The sequence below is a fragment of the Sinohyriopsis cumingii genome, chromosome 13 (assembly GCF_028554795.1).
Source record: "Sinohyriopsis cumingii isolate HCF-2022 chromosome 13, ASM2855479v2, whole genome shotgun sequence".
In the NCBI taxonomy this organism is placed as follows: Eukaryota; Metazoa; Mollusca; class Bivalvia; order Unionida; family Unionidae; genus Sinohyriopsis; species Sinohyriopsis cumingii.
The window spans coordinates 53,220,469-53,240,274 of record NC_142973.1 but is presented as its reverse complement, the minus strand read 5'-3'; the positions used below and the strand labels follow the sequence as shown (position 1 = coordinate 53,240,274).

Sequence of the window (19,806 nt, the reverse complement as noted above, 5' to 3'; positions counted from 1 at the left end):
TATCACATTAAACGTTTTCGTTATTGAAATCGGTAGGGGGTACAAACAAACGGGGATATATAATGAGACTATGGTAAAAGTTGAAACTGCGGGTGATCTTGTTTATATCATAAACATAAAATTTTAATAGCAACGAAAAGATAAAGATATTTAAGTGATGCATTAAAGATAAAGTTGACATAAATGAATATATTCTCAGATAATTGTTTTAAATGGATGTGTGCATATGCAACTGTCAACCATTTGTCATTATTACAATAGCAAACCAATACTAATGAGCCATACATCCACCTATGCAATATTTCTCTTCGGGAAATTGGGTGTACAATATTTCCTCGTTTGGAAACTTTGTGAAAAAGCAAATATGTGGCCAAATAGAACATCTTTGTGGAGGGGCAAGGCAAAAAACGAAGCTGTTTTAGTCATACCATGCTTACCCAACCTTTGCGTTGTATTAATAAAGGGGTACTATTATCTTTAGTATATCCTAGTGCAATCTAGCCAGTTTCATCCAGTCGTCTGCTCGTGTTTGAAGTACAATGCATGGAATCGTAAAAGACTTTTTATTGTTGTTTGTCTTTGTAGTATATTTCTTTATACTAAAAAGACATATTACATTGTAATTTTAGCACGGGTAGACGGATATAGAAGTTACCGAATAGATTTTATTTACAAATATAAAAACATAAACCTTAGATTAGATTTCTTGCCCGCCTGTGGGATCATTACTCGAAGAGGTATAAAAAGTAAACATACTGACATAATATTTTTTTTTTTTTAGAGATAGCTTTCATTGTTGCCGTGGAGAATTAGACACACTATTATAAATAATAATCACTGCAACTGGCAGGCAACTTAAATAGATCTATATAACAAACCAAGTACGAAACCGTCTGTCTGATGTTATTTGACAGAAAATGTAAAACTATAAAAACTTTAAAATGCAACTTGCAAGCTTCATGATCAAAAGATAATGTCAACTAAATTAGATAATTGAAAGTGGGAGAAAGTGCCACGTGGTCTTGAGAGTCATTGGCATAATTCTTATTGCTTCTGCTTCGTACAGATTAAACTCGAATATTTTAGTATTGTTTCAACGCACAAAACATCATCGCGCATGCTGCTGGTGATGATCCGGGAAGCAGTTTTTTAACGGAACGTAGTGGATTGTCTCCCATGGCTTATAACAATGACAAACATATAAATAAACCACAATGCATTATTAAAACAAAAGGATCACGGAGAAATATAAAACACGCGTTCTTATTATATCAAGTTTAGATGCTGACAATTTTAATTTTGGTCACGAATTATTGAAAGATTTTTATTCAGTGACAAAGTTCATACGTTTCATTTATAATTCTTGATTTTGTGTTTCCATGAGTAGAGCAGATACATTTCCGTGAATAGTAGAACAGATACATTTCTATGAATAATAGAACAGATACATTTGCATGAATAGTAGAACAGATACATTTGCACGAATAGTAGAACATATCCATTTGCATGAATAGTAGAACAGATCCATTTCCATGAACAGGAGAACAGATACATTTCAATGAATAGTAGAACAGACCCATTTCCATGAATAGTAGAGCAGATACATTTCCGTCAATAGTAGAATAGATACATTTCCGTGAATAGATGAACAGATACGTTTCCATGAATAGTAGAACAGATACATTTCCATGAATAGTAGAGCAGATACATTTCCGTGAATAGTAGAACACATACGTTTCCATGAATAGTATAGCAGATACATTACTATGAATAGTAGAGCAGATACATTTTCATGAATAGTAGAGCAGATACATTTCTATGAATAGTAGAACAGATACGTTTCCATGAATAGTAGAACAGATACATTTCCGTGAATAGTAGAACAGATACATTTCCATGAATACTAGAGCAAATGCATTTCCATGAATTGTAGAGCAGACACATTTCTATGAATAGTAGAGCAGATACATTTCTATGAATATTAGAACAGATACGTTTCCATGAATATGAGAGCAGATACATTTCTATGAATAGTATAACAGATACGTTTCCATGAATAGGAGAGCAGATACATTTCTATGAATAGTAGAACAGATACGTTTCCATGAAGAGGAGAGCAGATACATTTCTATGAATAGTAGAACAGATACATTTCCATGAATAGTAGAACATATACATTTCCATGAATAGTAGAACATATATATTTTCATGAATAGTAGAACATATCCATTTCCATGAATAGTAGAACAGATACATTTCTATGAATAGTAGAATAGATACATTTCCATAATAGTGGAACAGATAGATTTCCATGAATAGTAAAGCAGATACATTTCTATGAATAGTAGAACAGATGCGTTTCCATGAATAGGAGAGCAGATACATTTGCGAATTGTCCATTTACTACCCCTTGGTTAGTCAACCCGTTTTTTTTCTTCATTTTTCAAGCAAGAATGCATTTTTGATATGTCTACGTTATGAAATGTGCCATGCTTCGTATGAGGCCGTTTAATTTCAAGTTTCCGATTGCCATATGAGTTTGGTCTTCGTTCAATATAGAGAATTGTTTATTTATTCTAGGGCATAACAATTTTACAACGAAAAGGGTGATATTTTCCTGGAATTTATTTAGATAGTTCATTTGTAATAATGCTAAATTACATCTAATTTCACGCAAGTGAACCCAACACCAGGCAACCAGTAGCTCAGAGATTGTTGTCCGAAATTATCGTTTATTTGGCAGCAAGTTGAAATTTGAAATATATGTTCATGGAGAACCGATCTGTGTCATTAGATAATATAATATGCCGGTATTCTCTTATTAAACACGCGGTGTTTAATAAAACATAATACGTGTTAGAATAATATAATAATAAAATTCGAATATATCATTAAAATCACATATTTGCCACTTCAGGTGTATTAGCACCTACCCAGGTGGTAAAAAGCCATATCTTCGGAATAATTTGCACCATATATAACGGTTGCGGTGATCGTTTCAATAACATGTAATTTCTTGCAAACTGTAAACCTATTGAATAACCTTGTAACCTTGTATATTGTTGTGTATTGAGAGAGAGAGAGAGAGAGAGAGAGAGAGTCTTTATTAAAATAATATGCATGTATTTGTTCGCTTCTGCGGATATGGATATTCAGGTCATGGTTTGTAGACTTCATCCCTTTCTGTAGAGTGTTTTGCTGCTCTAAAAATGGCGATCTGTTGTCCACCATCTTGCTTCATTGCATAAACCACGGCCAATAAGACAGACCACTTTGTCCTCCATTTTGCATCTCAAAAACCGAGTCTAAACTTCGGTTACACTTTCAAAGGGCAAATTACGTCACATGGCCATGTCGAAGATCACAAAAAGGCGAAAGAAGTATCTAACGGTAACGTTTTCTTTTACTGAGCACGCAAAAAACAAATTGATTCAGAGGAATCCGTACAAAACGCAATGGCCAAGGCTCGCGATAATAATATATTTCGCATTTGTAGAATTAATAATTGTCCAAAGTTTTAAAAAAATTCATACTTAACCTAATTTAACCGTGCGTATGTGCTTGTATGAATAGATTTTGCCATCTCGTTTGCGTCAATGGAGGTGTAAAAGATTGCATTAACTATGATAAATCCCAAATATGGCCAGGAAAGAAACATTTCCACATATTCTTACGTTTTACGTATATATCATGCAGTCATTGATAAGTGATGGTAATAAAACCCTTGGAATTTTTGAGGGAAAGTGCATTATGAAGGATGGTGTTTCGACATTATATCTAGATGACTTTGAGAATTAACTTTATTTAAACAATGTAATAAAACAAATCCTCTAGTAATTTTTGTAAACGTGTTTAAAAGTGTAAAAACTAACCAAGGGTACAGCTTCCCCAAATGGATGTCCAACCGTCACAGCATTTTCGCATTGTTCTGGATACTTGTCTGTTTAAAGAAAGAATGAAGAAATATGTTATCTGGAAGTATGTTGATATAATTATCTAGCAGTGGCAAATGTATTATGAACTAAAAAGTTAACGTTCTCTCACTTATGTATATATGGGTAATATTTAATTCAAACATATCAAGAAATTTTCAAAGTTACGCTACGGATACAGAGTCTGATCAAAAGGCCATATTTTTTCTACTGATAACCCGGCACTTCTACTTAGGAAACGGACATGGGACATACTATCTGTAATATATAAATGTTTGTGTAACCTGCACCAAATATCTGTACGAGGTCAAGGCTTTGCCTAGACATGAAATCAGGTGATAATGTCACATTTTCACTTGAAATGACATTAACCACTAAGGGGATCTAATTTTGTTACCCGACACACTTTCAAGTACTGATGCATACCTATATTCAGTTTATAGAATGAAATTAGAAGTGTTCCATTCTGATTGAAATGACTTCATTGATGAATGTAGGGATTAAGGAAATACGTCCAGTCAATATGAGAACGATAGCTGTATCCCACATGCTTGAATTATTGACTCTTGCTAGTAGGAGTCAGCGTAAACGTTAATCTGTATTATTATCAACAGTGTCCACAAAATTTAATTAATGCTGAGACTTCAAGGCAGAAGACCAAGTTCAAAAAATTTCAAGTCATTAAATATTAACTTTTAACGTTATAAAAGATTTACCGCGATGGACCACATCGCTGCCTAGGGTGTTGTCATGAAATATCCTTAAGATATCATTTCTAATTGGCATGAGTCTGTGCTCTTAAAACAAATAACAGAAAATAATGAAAATCTACAGGCTTTGTAAAATTCTATTATTAATTTATTTATCTAGAATACAAAGTGAAAATGAAAAAAGGAACTTACGGTATTGCGAAGTAAATCTCAAAATAAATATAGAATTACAGACTCAAGTCCTAATAATTTAAAGGTATGAATAAATATTAGTAGAAATCCGAATTAAGTCCAACGCTGAAGGTATTTATGTGCCTGTGTTGTGTTGTGCTACCAACAGTATTTTGTTTGAAACACAGTAATATAATTACAAGTTTGAATTCACAATAAGTCCCAGTAAATGTCTCTGTCCAAGAATAATATTTTGTAACGTGCATTCTGTATTTCCAGAGAAAATACACTTGAATTGAACAATTTAAAGAAATACATTCCAGCCCAAATGAACTACTGAACACAACATTACTACAAATTGATTCTGCTAGATCTTAAGCACCAATGAATATTTTTCCAGTGACAAGATAATATAGTCGGCTACTTGACCTCAAGAATGAGCACATCTCCCCACCCCCACCGACCTACCAGTTGACTAATTACAGAAAGGTCAGTTGCAATAGCATACACAACCACACATATACGCCTGCCATGGCGGAAGCCAGCAGCGACCAACTGCAATATTCCATTTAGAAATTGGAAGTACACAATGGAATTTCACTGTCTAGCCTAACCATGCCGAACCATGTTAAGGAAGGGAAAGATCATCCAGCGTGAATATGATGATATTCTGGAGGCAGTACTAGTAGCCCAAGCTAGGCAAACCGCCCCATCCGTCGTTCGTGTGACCGACGTCAGCACTAAGCGGCTGGATTATATATACACCAGCTCTGAGGCAGCCACACGTACCAGCTCTGAGGCAGACGCGAGCGTAGGACACAACACCATCCAAAGCGACCTAGAAATGAGCCATAGGAAAGGTCAACATGGCTGCGAAGTCCACCAATTACTGCGAGGCGATATCCTTTCCTAACTTTCGTACAAAAAGAGGGTTGTAATGGAAAATATACAATTGTCGTCGACTATCAAGCCTTGATACCAACAGGTAACGATCTAGAAGCAGATCGATCTAAGCTATTCAAAGTAATGAGCCCCAGCTTTATCAACGTCCTAACAAAGGAGTTCGGAAAAAGGGTGTTAAGTTTAACCATAGTGCCAAGGCTCAGTTGGAGAAGATTACTACTAACCTAAGATGAAAAGCAGCAATATGTAAGAATCAAAGACATTTCCCAGACGATGCATAGCAGTATCAAAAACGAACATAAAAACAAATCTGCTACTGATGCCTCCAAGACTTTTCCTGACCTCTACAATAAGTCCACTCACACGCTGCGGCATTTCACGATGAGAAGGTCTGTCACATCTGACGAAAGCGGTTATGTTTGAGGTCAAAGCCACATCACCGGTCGATTCCGGTGAGCAGCCCATAAGAGCTGCAACGTCCAGCTCCACCCAGAAAGTATAGACTACCTTTGGCTGTAAGACCACTGGAGACTATCACGATCTCTATCTTAAGACAGACACGCTCCTTCTGGCAGACGTCCTTGAAGCCTTCTTAGTTGTTTCCATGAAGACAAATTGCATCGGACCATTTCCACTACTTTAGCACCGCCGGTATGAGCTGGGATGCCCTGCTCAAAACCATTGATATGCACCTCTTTTTCGAGCGTGGCCTTCGAGGCGGCATCTCAATGGTCTACAAGTGATATGCGAAGACTAAGATCCAACCTTGTCTAAACTATGATCTATCCATGCCTTCCAACAGGTCCATATACATGGATATTAGTAACCGTTATGAATAGGCGATGACGCAGAGCATTAGGCTGATTTAAGTAGCATAGAGTAAGAGGCGTACAAGAGATACGTTCTCGAGGTCGATCTGGATAATACAGGAAAGCTACACAACTTTCCGCTGGGCTAGAGACATTGTCTATCAAAGAACCATGGTTTTCAGCTTATCACAGAGACCTCGTTACAAAAGCTGGGAGGTCGCATCATCGGATGTAAAAGTCTTCTACCCGATCTTCTGAAGAATGGGCGATACGTCCTTCACTACCGAATGCTCCAGTTCTTTACCATACATGGTATACAGGTCATCAAGGTCCATTGGGCGATAGAGTTTGACCATAGCCCATGGATGGCACTTTATATATAAATCAATACGGATGAACGGGCTAAGGCTACGGACTAAATAGAGAAGGACTACTCTAAGCTGCTAAACAATTCGGTCTTTTACACTAGCATCATGGTCAAAGGAAAGGTTGCGAGACCAGACCAACAACCAAAAACGTTTATATGATATTTAACGATAACCTTCTTTGCAGAGCTATGTCCCAAGATATTATCCATCCTAATGACAAATAGTGCATAATCTCAAATGGCCAATGATGTAGCGCTGTCGACGGTTAAGGCAGAATTAAAGTCTACTCTATAACTCAATATCGTCACACATAGAAGGGAGTTTCTCAATACCAAATCTGCAAGCTTTCTAACTGTCGACGCCACCTTCCAATAAACCCTGGACGGATGTAAGACGGGTCTTGTCTCCATCGCTCCATCCTAATGGGATACGGCATTACCTAAATGATCTTTTGATCATGGATCACAGCCACATCGACCTTGTGCCTAACGTGCATGTCTCTGCATAGAAATACGATGCGGTTGTAACTGAATTTTCAGCTGTACGGATTATTAAAATTCTACGGTATCACTAGTCCCTGCTGGACGACCGGGTTTAGGTTCTGGTGATCTCCCTCTCAAGAAGCCGCAAGACCGATCTGTTTCGGAACATTTTGACTCGCTGAATAAAGTGGAATGTGATTTATGTTTTTGACACCAGTGCGGATGACCCAGCCTGCTAATACATGCTACGAAATGCGGTATTCTTCACCCCGGACCATGTGAACTGATATTACGTGACCGGCCAGTCTAGACCGGTCCAGGCTACGTGAGTCCAAACGAACGCCTGACCACTTCCCCTGCCGAGTTTCTCGAATCAACAGCCTTCACTTTATTCTGAGCATGATCGCATGATCCCCACAAAAAAGATCGGGTTGATCTACTGGTGCAGGACATCTCTTGATATTTCATTCTCCCAGAGGCCTACCGCAAGGTTGTGTGCTTGATCTAAACTGCGAAGGATGACAGTGACATTGCTGCGGGGGTATAAGATTGTGCTCTTCACCAATATTATCATGGCTTTGTTTGAAAGCTCTCGCTAAATTATTCACCATAACAAAAGTGGAGATCTGCCTATACCACGTTTACGTCGCCACGAAAATCCTCGGCTTGGCCCCTACAACGATGAATACACCCGCATTGCGGACCAAACCATCATTTTCATAAAGGACTCCACAGGTAATGCCGACCAGTTCCAATTTACCTTGAAAAAGGTTAGGAATGCGGCTGAGGATGCCCAACGCAAGCAATGCCATCTAAAACCTGGGCTTCGCGACACCACAAGGGATATTGGACGCGCACAGCAACTTTCATTGCTTCACGCGCTGACTCATAATGGCTTTTTCCGGGAGGTACGCAAGGTCATCTGCAGCGCTAAGCTTACTATCAAATACACATACGACATCGACGATATCATCAGCAACAGCGCAGCCGACAAAGCTTGCTCTTTGGATTCCAAATATGACACCAGCGCGTAAGATTACAACCTAGACTATGGACAAGCAACAGAACGTGGTCTCCAACCAGTTATCCTATCAAATCTCAGCGCGATAATACCAAGGAGCCAAGCACGATAAATTTCGATAAGCATGGCCTTAGCCTTCAACAAACACGTCTGCGTCTCCGACCCAAACGACCTAACTCTATTTACAGATAACGTCGGGAACCGAGAGAGCTCAGGCGTGAAACTAGGATCTCGTAGTATTCCAATCCGTTCGATACGCACCAGGCAGGACCTCCACAACATTGCAAACCTTAAAATGTCTCCACGAAGTGATACGAGAAGGTAAAATAGTACTACAACCGTTAGCAAGCGGTCGCACAGAAACTGCACCGACCACACGGGTGTGACTATTTAACAACAACTGGACGTGTCACAATCACACGCTTGTGCAAAATGACAGCGATAAGGTATGTTAACGAGGAAGTAGTTCTCTCGATTTTCAAGGCTGGAGACACCTGGACCGCCGACCTATCCAAGGTGGCAAAATTATAACGGGCTTGGCTGTATCTACCAGTGACCACAATACAGGAAGAAAATGGTATGAACATGCTACAGTAAACACCTTAGAAGCATATGTAATCCGCGAAAATGGAAAAAGTTCTCCAAGGCTGACAAAAGGATGACTGTTCCCTTGTATATGAATAAAAAATTAAAATTACAATCGTATCAGACAAGATGCGGCGACAAATCATGCTTTGAACATTCTACTAGTAACCACGGTGTCGTAGATTTAATAACATCCATGCAGGGTTCCATAAACGTTAACTTGAATAAAATCGGGGATTAAACAAATCCTACAGTGGTCAGAGAAGCGGCAACCAAAGGCTATGTTGATACCAAAGACCGTGAACTGGCTCTTTTTATGGGAGTCAAAGCTGGTGATACCATGTTGATGTGTATAGAGGTATCTGTCAGTCGAAAAGACGCTGTTCAAGTGGGTACTTCAGCCTCCCCGGGATATTATAACCACTTCCTTGGATATGAAGGCTATGAAATAATGGATATGGGTTAACCAACCACTCTCCATGACACGGCTTCAAAGGCTTATGTCGATGTCGCTGTACGTAGTACTAACTTAGCCATCGTTTTAACTTCGGTGGCAGGTTTTCCATTGACGTCCGAAAATGTTAGGCCTCATCTTATTTAGTCTAGAGCGAACCCCAATGTGGCAACTGCTAATGGTCCCTAAGTTTCCTTGCGCGAAGATCTTTGCTTCTCTTGAAGGTTAGACTATTTACTGAAGTTGTCGCTTAGTCGATTTAAAGCTTCAAGCTAACATCAGGTTATAAAGTGTCGCAATCTTTCGGATATAACCCGCGAGATAGAAGCTCAGCTTAAGGTGGAGATCAAACATCAACGCTCTCTCTCTCTTTCTCTCTCTGTCTCTGCAAAATATATGGATGAGAGGTTGACATTTTTGATGGTATGGCGGCAGCGTCGATAACTGTAGCCATATATGTGTGGGTGTGCTTACTACTCTAATGGATGCTCCTTTTGCTACACCCTGTCAAGGAAGGCACGTTACTCGTGTGCGGACTCTTCTCGCTATCTGGGCAGTGTACCCTCCAAAGACTCAACAACTCATATTCGTGTCATGGACGAGGGTAAGCTCAGCTCCATTGCAGACTTAGTCATAAGACCTTTCCTTGATGACTCCCTTTCTGATGAGTTCACGCTCATTATGGACGAGATCAATAATTACACGACCCTTAGAAACAAATTAAGAGCCTCTGCAAGAACGGCTAATGTCGCAGTGATCATCAGCAATGCCAAAAAAAAAATGTACTCATCACTCAAGGTCTGTCAAAGGTTCGCTCGAATGTTTATCAAAATGTTAGTCTAGCCGATGGTAAAGCCAAAGCTGAGTCATCTATTCTTCCTCTAACCTGCCTGAACTACTAGATCCGAGTGTTCCTCCGCGCTATGTGATTTGACTGACTGACAAGCTCTTTTTAACTGTCCCATTTTGTAAGGGTCCTGGAGCATAATGATATGCTCGATAAATTCTTCTTCCGATGTGCAAAAGATGAGTTCGTGCAAGAAGATTATAAAATGGAGGAGGGATTGAATATCCCCATCGCGTAAGGACCTTTGGTTCAGTCGTATCTGGTAGGATCCTTGATTCGTAGGCAAGTCAAATAAATGTTGACAGCAGCCCTGAAGTAATTTCTCGAACGTGTCCTTTGTAATCATCAGCCTCCTCGTCTGAATAATCGCAGGATTGTTCACATTCAAAGGTGATGTCGTCAGATACCTCCTCCCTCATAGGGGATTCTATTACAATACGTTTCTGCATAATACCTCCATTTGCGCAGAAAAAGTGATTATCATATTTTGTCTGAAATACTATGAATAAATAACCGTATGTTTACTTTTAGAAAATAAATTACCTAGCGGAAAATGAAAATTGTTACATATATGCATTTATTTAGCCTTTTAAGATTTGGAAAGATCCTCCATATAAAGAAAAGAAACAATTAAGAGTAATCCCCAAAGACTGTACCTTAAATATGCTTCCCTCCAACAGCGGTAATTACAAAGTAATTAAAATTGATAAAAAAATATACACTAACCATTGATCTAACTTAATGTTTAGGTAAAAGCTTTAAATGATTATTGTGGGATAAGCGAATTCAACATTCTTCCTCAAATTCTGTTTCTGGTTAATTTATCAGTAATTTACCAAAAATAATCAGAGAATAAAGTTTAATACAAATCTATTTCCAATTGTATACATAACATGTTTAGCACTCTAAAGAAAATCTCCTGATTTACGGTAATCTTTGCAAATGAAGAACTTAAACTCGCGTTTTTCTTCCTACCGGGAAACTCCATTTATTCCGTTGTCTTTTAATTGATTGTCAAAAAAAGTAATGAAATCCGTTTCAAAAGCCGATCCAACACAAGTTATTATGTTTCGATAAGTGCGCATTAGTAATATATAGAGTGATTTAATTCACTTTGAAAAGTTTAATTTGTTGTGTTTGCGTTGTCATACCTGACTTGTTGTTGCTTTGGATTATTGAACGGATTGGGTTTGAAAGTATTAAGGCTAGTTTCATTAAGATCTTTTAATTTAAAATTTCAACAATATTCTGCATCGATATATAGGTAGACAGACAAACAGACAGATAGATAGATAGATAGATAGATAGATAGATAGATAGATAGATAAATAGATAGATAGATAGATAGATAGATAGATAGATAGATAGATGATAGATAGATAGATAGATAGATAGATATAGATAGATAGACAGATAGATAGAATTTATAACGTTACTTGTATCTCGAACATTCTGTCCACCCCCAAAAACCACAGTTGTAGGTGGACCTTTGCTTTTCATATTCGACGTACGTGCAGACATGCCTGAAACAAAGTTCTATTTTGTTAATTTTGGTCATTCATTGTCTCTTTTTTGGTTGCTTTTGGGTATGTCTGGCTAAATCAACATATTTTAGACGAAAAACAATTTTTGTCAATCTTTTTGCAAAGAATTAAGGATTCAGCTTCCCAAAGCTGACAAAGTTATATTAACAATTTACATAAATGTGTGTAATATAAGTATGTATAAAACTGGCCTAAATTACTGAATAAATGATTATTATTATTATTATTATTAAAAAGTAAAAATAATTATCTTAAATTGAGATCTAAATCCTAACTAGAAATTAAACAAATGAGCATAACAAACGATTATCAGTCCCAAAATATCCCTCATAATGTCTTGCATACAAAGTATTTTCAATAGGTGTAAAGTAAAATATATTATCAAGATACTGTGAATAAATTATTCTCTTCACAAGCTGATCTGAGAACAGGCCAGAAATGAATCTCTTGATGTTTCCAAGGTAAAATTGATACATATTTTTAAAATGTAAATACTAATCGTTACATTGGAGTTATAGAACCATTCCGTACATTGTAATAAGTAATTTTCACATCTTGATAATTCACGATGTTATATATATATATATAAGACACGATTATTATTTAAACAAGAAAGATGGTTTAAATGAAGAAAATATAGCTCTACAAACACATCATGGTCAACTACGTGAACATTGAACTCGCTTGCTTTCACATACTGACTATAACACTGAAACGAGTTGGTAATACATACTAAGCGACACGAGGAACGAGCAAGAGGTAATTCAAACATTTAAATGTATTTTCAGTTCATCTAAGTCATTATAATGATTTATTTAACATTGCTGCCAGCGATACAAGTGTTCATATCCTCAATATCAATTTTCTATCTCCATTTCATTATTGTATTCTTTCCCCTTTCGGTTGCTTGGTGTGACTAAATTTTGCCTTTAATCAAAGGTCCAGAGACATATATATTATCTGATCATAAACAATGAATGAGAATAGAGGGCAAAATGATGTATTTGGTGAGCAAGATCATGAACGTTTTCAAAACTGAAACATACTTTGTCCTTGAATATCATTTATTTATTTTTTAAATTCTTTCATGCAATCTTCGTGCCTACTACTTTACTTCACTCTCACTTTTTATGTTTAAAATGTACATATTTTTTTTCTTGCTTGATCATTCAGGAGATCCTTCACATTATTTAACTCTTTATTGCCATATTTACAATTTATGTTATATGGGTATATTTTTAAGAATTGCACAATTCTTTTTAATCTTATTTGAAAATGATTAGTATTTTTTCTTTACATACAAGGAGACGAGGAGATATGAAAAAAATGAAAAGATGTTTGCATTTGTGAGAAAAATGTTCCATAGATTGTTTGCAAGATACTCATTTCACAGAAGCAATCGAGTCATATGTTGAAACACGATGGGAATATAAATGTTATTTTGCGTTGTGGAACAAGCAAATCTCGTTGTGTGACAATACTCTTCGCAAATAATGTATATTTTGAAGTTTCAAGACGCTTGAAGGATAGCAAACGAAATATAATTGCTCTTGATATGGAAGCTGGGAATCACCAAATAACACTTATAAATATGTATTTCACTAACGAAAATTCCGCAATATTTTTCGATGTAGTCGTGTCAGTTATCAAAGAGTATAAAATCCTACTTCTTTCAGCTGTGCAGCATGGAACATATCTCAAGATTGTGATACAGCTGTGTATTATTACACAAAAATAAATGTTCTGAAAGAAAGAAAAAAATCTGAAAAAAGAATTGCATCCGTGAGATGAGTGAAGACTTTATAACCATGGGTATTAAATAGTGTACTTGGATTCAGAAAAATCAGTTTAAAATGGCACGTTTAGTTCTTAATAAACGAAGAGAGTTTAAGTTTTATTGATATTGAGAATACACACATATGTCCCAGCTATAGGTCTGATCATTCCCCGATGACAACAATCACTTTTTAATGTACATAACTTAAAAAGGGACTAGGTTTCCGGAAATTCTTTGCTTAAAGACAACTTATATGTTGAAAAAGTAAAGAAAAATTTAGAAGAAATAAATTTACTGTATTCCATTACTACTACTATTACTACTGCTACTACTACTGTTACTACTACTACTACTACTACTACTACTACTACTACTACTACCATTGTGTCATTAGGCCGGTTTTGGCTTTTTGTCCTTTTGGGCCCGCTGATACACGTCACAGCCTCTATCGCCAATGATTTAGGGAATCATGCAGCATGCTATGCACAACATACAGATAATCAGTATTAATAATCGACGAACGTGACCAGTTATGGGGGGTTAGGCTTATCACGTGTATCAGACTCCAAAGGGCTAAAATAACAAATACCAGATTAACACATCTCATGAACAGTCCATGGACTGATTAGCACGCTGAGCAGACTGTCTACGGTATCCACATACATGAATCAGGTTGTACTTGCCCAGGCTATTCGCCGTGGGATTACGACGGGGGCAGATTGTATCAAAACATCTTACTCGACTTTTATTGTCTGTAAATCCGAAACCGCACGGAGTTTCATTTGTGTTCGTATTTGTCAGTGATTTTCCATTTCCGCCAACACAACCTTGAACTCGGCCATGTTAATTATTTTATCCTCCATAGCTACCGAATATAGTTTAATAATATTGGGTTTTTTCTTGTCACTTTCAGCAGTTGTGAATAGACGCGTGCTCGTGAATGCAATCGTAATTAATTTGCTAGCACACCTGAGACACCGGTTACTATCGATATAGCCCCGACAATAATTCCGATTGGTGCACCTAGGTTGGTTGTCGTTGCTGTGATTCAAGCTACGCCTAGGCCAACAGTTGCTGCTGCCGCAAGACCACAAATATAATTTGTATTTTGCGATCAGCGCGGTGATTTCGTCTCGAAGCTGTACCTTTGGCATCTAATTAATGTCTTTGCCTAATAACTGTTACCCAAACAAGTGCATCCTTGTTGAAAAACAGTCGAGGTCTTTCTCTTCTTAACTAAGTCTATGATGGTAGAAAATATTTGTTGGTGAACATTGCTGAGGATACATAGGTGAATACTACTTCGCAGTTGTGGAAACAATCTCGGTGTGTTTTGGCATCTGGTAATGAAATCAACTTTCATGCGTTTGCCTGTGCGATGATGATGACCTCCATTTAGCGCTGGTACATCATGGTGGTTATAAAAGGCGATTTCAAGTTTACCCATAACAAGACTGTATGACAGTCAATACGAGTGTTTGGGAGCCACTTTGAAGCAGATATTATTCATGGATAAGTGGAGAATTTTTTTTATCGATGTTAGCATCCTTTACCAGCTGACTACAACTTCATCACCGCGGACAGATTATATTATTATATATAATAATCAAATCTAATCTTAAACACAAACATCAAAGATGGTTAAGTAGCCATCAGGACAAACGCTGAGTGCTTCAAACTAAATTTCATCACTAGTGACAAATTTTTTTGCTGTTGAATATGTGAAAAAAATCTACATTATTTTTAGGTTTGTCGACACGTGATATTGGCGACAAAAGGCCAAGATACCTCTCATCATTATCAACATTGCCATCTTACACCACCCACCTTTACTTCCACTTATGACAAAGAAGTAAAATGTAAGATTTAGGCGTATCAAATCCATTTTCGACAGGATAGAAAATAAGTCTGCAATTTACACGTGGTAGTTCAGATTCGACCGTTCTCAGTGGTCTCAGGCAGGTTTTGTGCGACAGCGCCTCTGAGCTTGACAATAATATCTTGATTGTCCACGTTAGACGTTTGCAGTTCACTGGTTTGATCTCGAAAAATCACAGATTCATCAGGGTCGAAATCAACAACTACACGACTAGTAAACTCAGACAAGTCCGCTTTGATGGCAATCTGCTTAGACACACATCAGCACCCTGTCGTCGAGATGAGTAACGTTCGTAAATGTTAATAGACGTTTGTAGAATATTAAACGTAATTTAATTTGAAATCAGTAAGTGCTTGTGGTGTCGGTGAATGATCCAGTGCACGCAATTCTTTAACAACAATATGGCCGCATATGGGACCATCCAGCCGTGTATATACTGGTATAGTCGAATGAAACAGTGGTTGTCGTCCGTTCCTGGTCAAATACTCAACAACTGCAACTGGTGGTGCAAGTCTGTACGAGTCAAATACCAACTATGTCGTGGTGTTATTACATATGCAACCCAGTGGGTGCCAGGTCATGTTGTCAAATCCAGGTTAACGGTGCCGGTTTTGCATGTGCATGGCCCCATCGATAAAAGTTCATTTCGCATAAAGATATCACGAAAATGATTCACTATTTAGCAATCGCGAGTAAATCAGGACTGGTCAATGAAAGGGTCAACGACGTGAACTTCTGCGACCGGGTAATCGAAGACCTCTTCCCGTTGGTATTCGACGACTTGTTCCAGGTAATCGAGGCCTCTTTCTTTTTTTTATCCAGATTCCAACCGCCTTTTTTTAGTGCTATTCCTGACTCAGTTCCGTCAGCCCCTAACGCGACATCTGTTGCAACCACTGGAACCGCTGCTGAAAACAATGCTGCAGTTGCTGAGAGGGATGGAAAAATTCCACCGGTTATTTTCTATTTGTATCACCTCTGACTTGGATAATTTTAATGCCTCTGAGTTGTTTTTTATTGTGTTTTTATTTTCGTAAGTTGGTTTATTTTGTGATATGACATCATTTAATACGCAACACGTTCAATTATGTATTTTCCATAGGCGCATCGATGACCCTCATTCGGGCATCACCACCCTCCAACAACAGAATCTTGTCGGAAAGTATCACAGCATAACAGTGATAACCAGCGCCATCGTCACCAACAAGTGCATTAAAATACACGTCGACAGCGGATTGTCGAAATAATTCCAGGTGTTCCAGTGAAAGATAATAGATCGTGTATACACACGTACGAAAGTCTTGTTGTGATGTGCAGACCAGTGTCAACGTTTTGATGCAAGTCCATATGCGACCACAAATTGTGATATACATACGCCGTTTAGTTTTTCTGCAAATTTATTCAGGAGGTTCATGATGACCGTTTAACCGCAGAAAAAATTCAGTAACTGTTTGTTGGAAACTTATCTGCATTGTAAATTGTCCCGTTATATCACTTGGTGGTTGTGCATCTGTGGTATGTGCGAGAAACGATATTGTTGACGCGTTTCCAGACTGGATAGACGATAACAAACGTGTTATTGAAGTCATTGAAAGGGTTAGTACAGGCATCCACAAAGTCAATGTTGACAACTGATCGATACTATTAGTACCTCTCGTACGTCAAATTGCATCGTTGACGTTGTTTTTACGGAATAACGTAGATGACTGTGTTCAGTTCCAAAAATAACATTGCGAGCATCTCTACAAAACATAAATATGTGACCGAGTGGAATTGCGCACGAAAACTTCAATGATTCACACAAGTTATGATCGACGTTATGCAAATCCAAGATTTAAATTAGAATTGGTGCTGATTAAAGCAGGCGTTTTCGCATCTTCTGCTGAGTTTCTGAAGTTTCCAAACGTATACGGTCTATTATCTGCATTGTTAGTTGTATCTTTGACAAACGTCATCCTTGGGCCAGCTGTTCTCGTATAATCATCACTGTATCTGGTGAGTTCAATAATTGTAGAGGCTATGTCGATGCGTTCATGATACCATTGTTGACAAATCCAACTTAAATATTAGCATCGTCATTTTTACCATTGTCGACACGTAACGGGTTTCTCTCAACTTGCGCGCATGGAAGGAAGAACCAGGACGTGTCCTGCGCCTGCAATTCTATTTTTAATTGATTGGCGTTTCCGGACTGGTATCAGAAATGCTATAAATATCTTTTACTGTGATTCACCAACACAGGCCCACACATACCAAAAGTAGGATCAGATATATATTTGAATCGGGCCATTGTTCATACATTATTAGTTTCGTCCAATACCTTTTGCGTGACGGTTTTGCAGTCCTCAACCGTAATCCACTTCCCGTAGTCAGATTTGCAGTTGTTGCATCTTTCAATCGTTGCTGAGCGGCTTCGTTAATGGTTTTACAAACCGCAGGCAGCATAGTTTCTGTCGATGATAGTGTAACCGATTTCGGTGGTGCTCAATTCTCTAATCGCCGTAGTCGATCTCTAATCGATTGAGCCGCCATCGATCCTACTTATTTCATCAGCTCAAAAACAGCACTTTTGATACTAACAACGACTCGCTTTGCTACTTGCTTAGCGAAGCCAAAGCACCAAGCATTTTTGGTGCGCCTATAAACAATCCACTAACAACATCACCGAGCCCAGTAACCGTGACATATCACGTACGGTTTTTAATCGGTAACCACACACAAGGGTTCTCAAATGTCCACGTACGATCTCTCATTATTATAGTAAATGCCAGGTGGATTTCTAATGTACATATGTATCGTCAATATTTAACCGCGTAGATAAATAACGAACCCATCTTGATCCACAAGGGTGAAATGAACATGTGTCGGTCGATTATTATGACATGAAAGATGTACAGGTGTTGCAGGCGTAATCGATATAAAATCACCAGGTTCCACTGTTGACGAAAACCCAAGCAGAATATAACCCTGAACAAGTACGCATGTCTGTTCAAACCTACTTTTATTGACCACCAAACTGTTATGATCGAATAAGTCACATTGAATTCTGTTTTCGTTGATGAGATTGTAATCACCGAGGAAACTCTCTAGGCTGTGTTTACAACAACATGTTGCATACCATCATATATTTCAAGTAACACATGCAGTGTCTCAATCATTTCAAACCTCATCATTGGTGTACAAACTTTGTTCCTCGCAAGCATCATAGATATCTTCAGTAAGTTCATGCATAAGTACATAATATATGTCTCCGTCCATGCTGTAATTTGTGACCAGTCACCACTGAATAGTACAGTATATAATACAAACATGTCTTCATTTTTTTGTACTATGTCGGGCAAAAATGAATGAATATTGGGTAGGTGTAGTTACCAGGGAAAGGGTGCCAGTGCGGCAAGGGTCACTCATGGGATTCCGTCGTGGCAAATTTACCTACCATTGAGAGATTTCAAGTGGTTGGTTTGATATCCAAATACTAAATGAGATACATCAGGCCGATTTGTTGTTTCTTCCACATGATGATATCCGTTATCGACGATGTCGATTGCACTTAACTATTATCGATGTTGCCAACAGGTACAAAAAGCACAGCCGCTCACGTCAAAAGATTCTGCAAGGTTTGCAGATGCACTCGAGCGCATTTTTACATGCCGACCATCGACAAGACACCGATTGTTACAAGTGGATCTTGTTAAAGAATTTCTCGGATTTATTGCAGTGTTGTTAACCAAACATCGTGCGCTAGTTCGTATTGGACACGACAGCATTCATCGTGACCAAGCTATTGTGGAACTCCTGAAGAACGGTTATTTGGTCATCAGTACGCACATATATTGTTGATGAGGTATAGGAGTGATGGCACTCTGCAGCGATTTTAGGAATGGGTAGCACGTCTTCCATTAGTTATAGCAGCAATAAACAATGAAGTTACACGCACGATCAGATTTAAAACAGCTATTGCGATTTGACAAAATACTGTCACTTTTACTCATAAAATGATCTAACCGTAAGCACCGTTACAGCCACTCGTAGACAAGTTTTCGGTATCTCTATGCACCTAGAGAGTTAGAAGGTGAACAACATTGTGCTACTGACCCCGTATGGACCGTTGCTGTGTTTACTATCTTCGAACGGATTGATACTCCTAGACAACCAACACATTGCCATTTGGAACCGTTACCAGGTGGACCCAAGCCTCCAAGCCATGAATTTGTGCGAGAGGAATTGCAAGTTGTTGCAGCAAATACGGAAATGCCACCAAGATTTGTGTTAACACTTGTGAAAGTGTCATCCGCAATACCATGATGACCAAACGCGTAAGTGA

The 19,806-nt window shown here is 38.1% G+C and overlaps 1 protein-coding gene across 1 annotated transcript in view; it reads right to left on the bottom strand.

Moving 5' to 3' along the window:
• The window catches only part of LOC149785564 (uncharacterized), a 79,247-nt gene extending 75,963 nt beyond the window's left edge, over positions 1-3,284 (bottom strand). Inside the window, exon 1 of the mRNA XM_089979912.1 lies at positions 3,270-3,284. Within this exon, the coding sequence (XP_089836038.1) occupies positions 3,270-3,284 (15 nt within the window). The remainder of the gene's footprint in view (positions 1-3,269) is intronic.
• Positions 3,285-19,806: the final 16,522 nt, after the last annotated feature.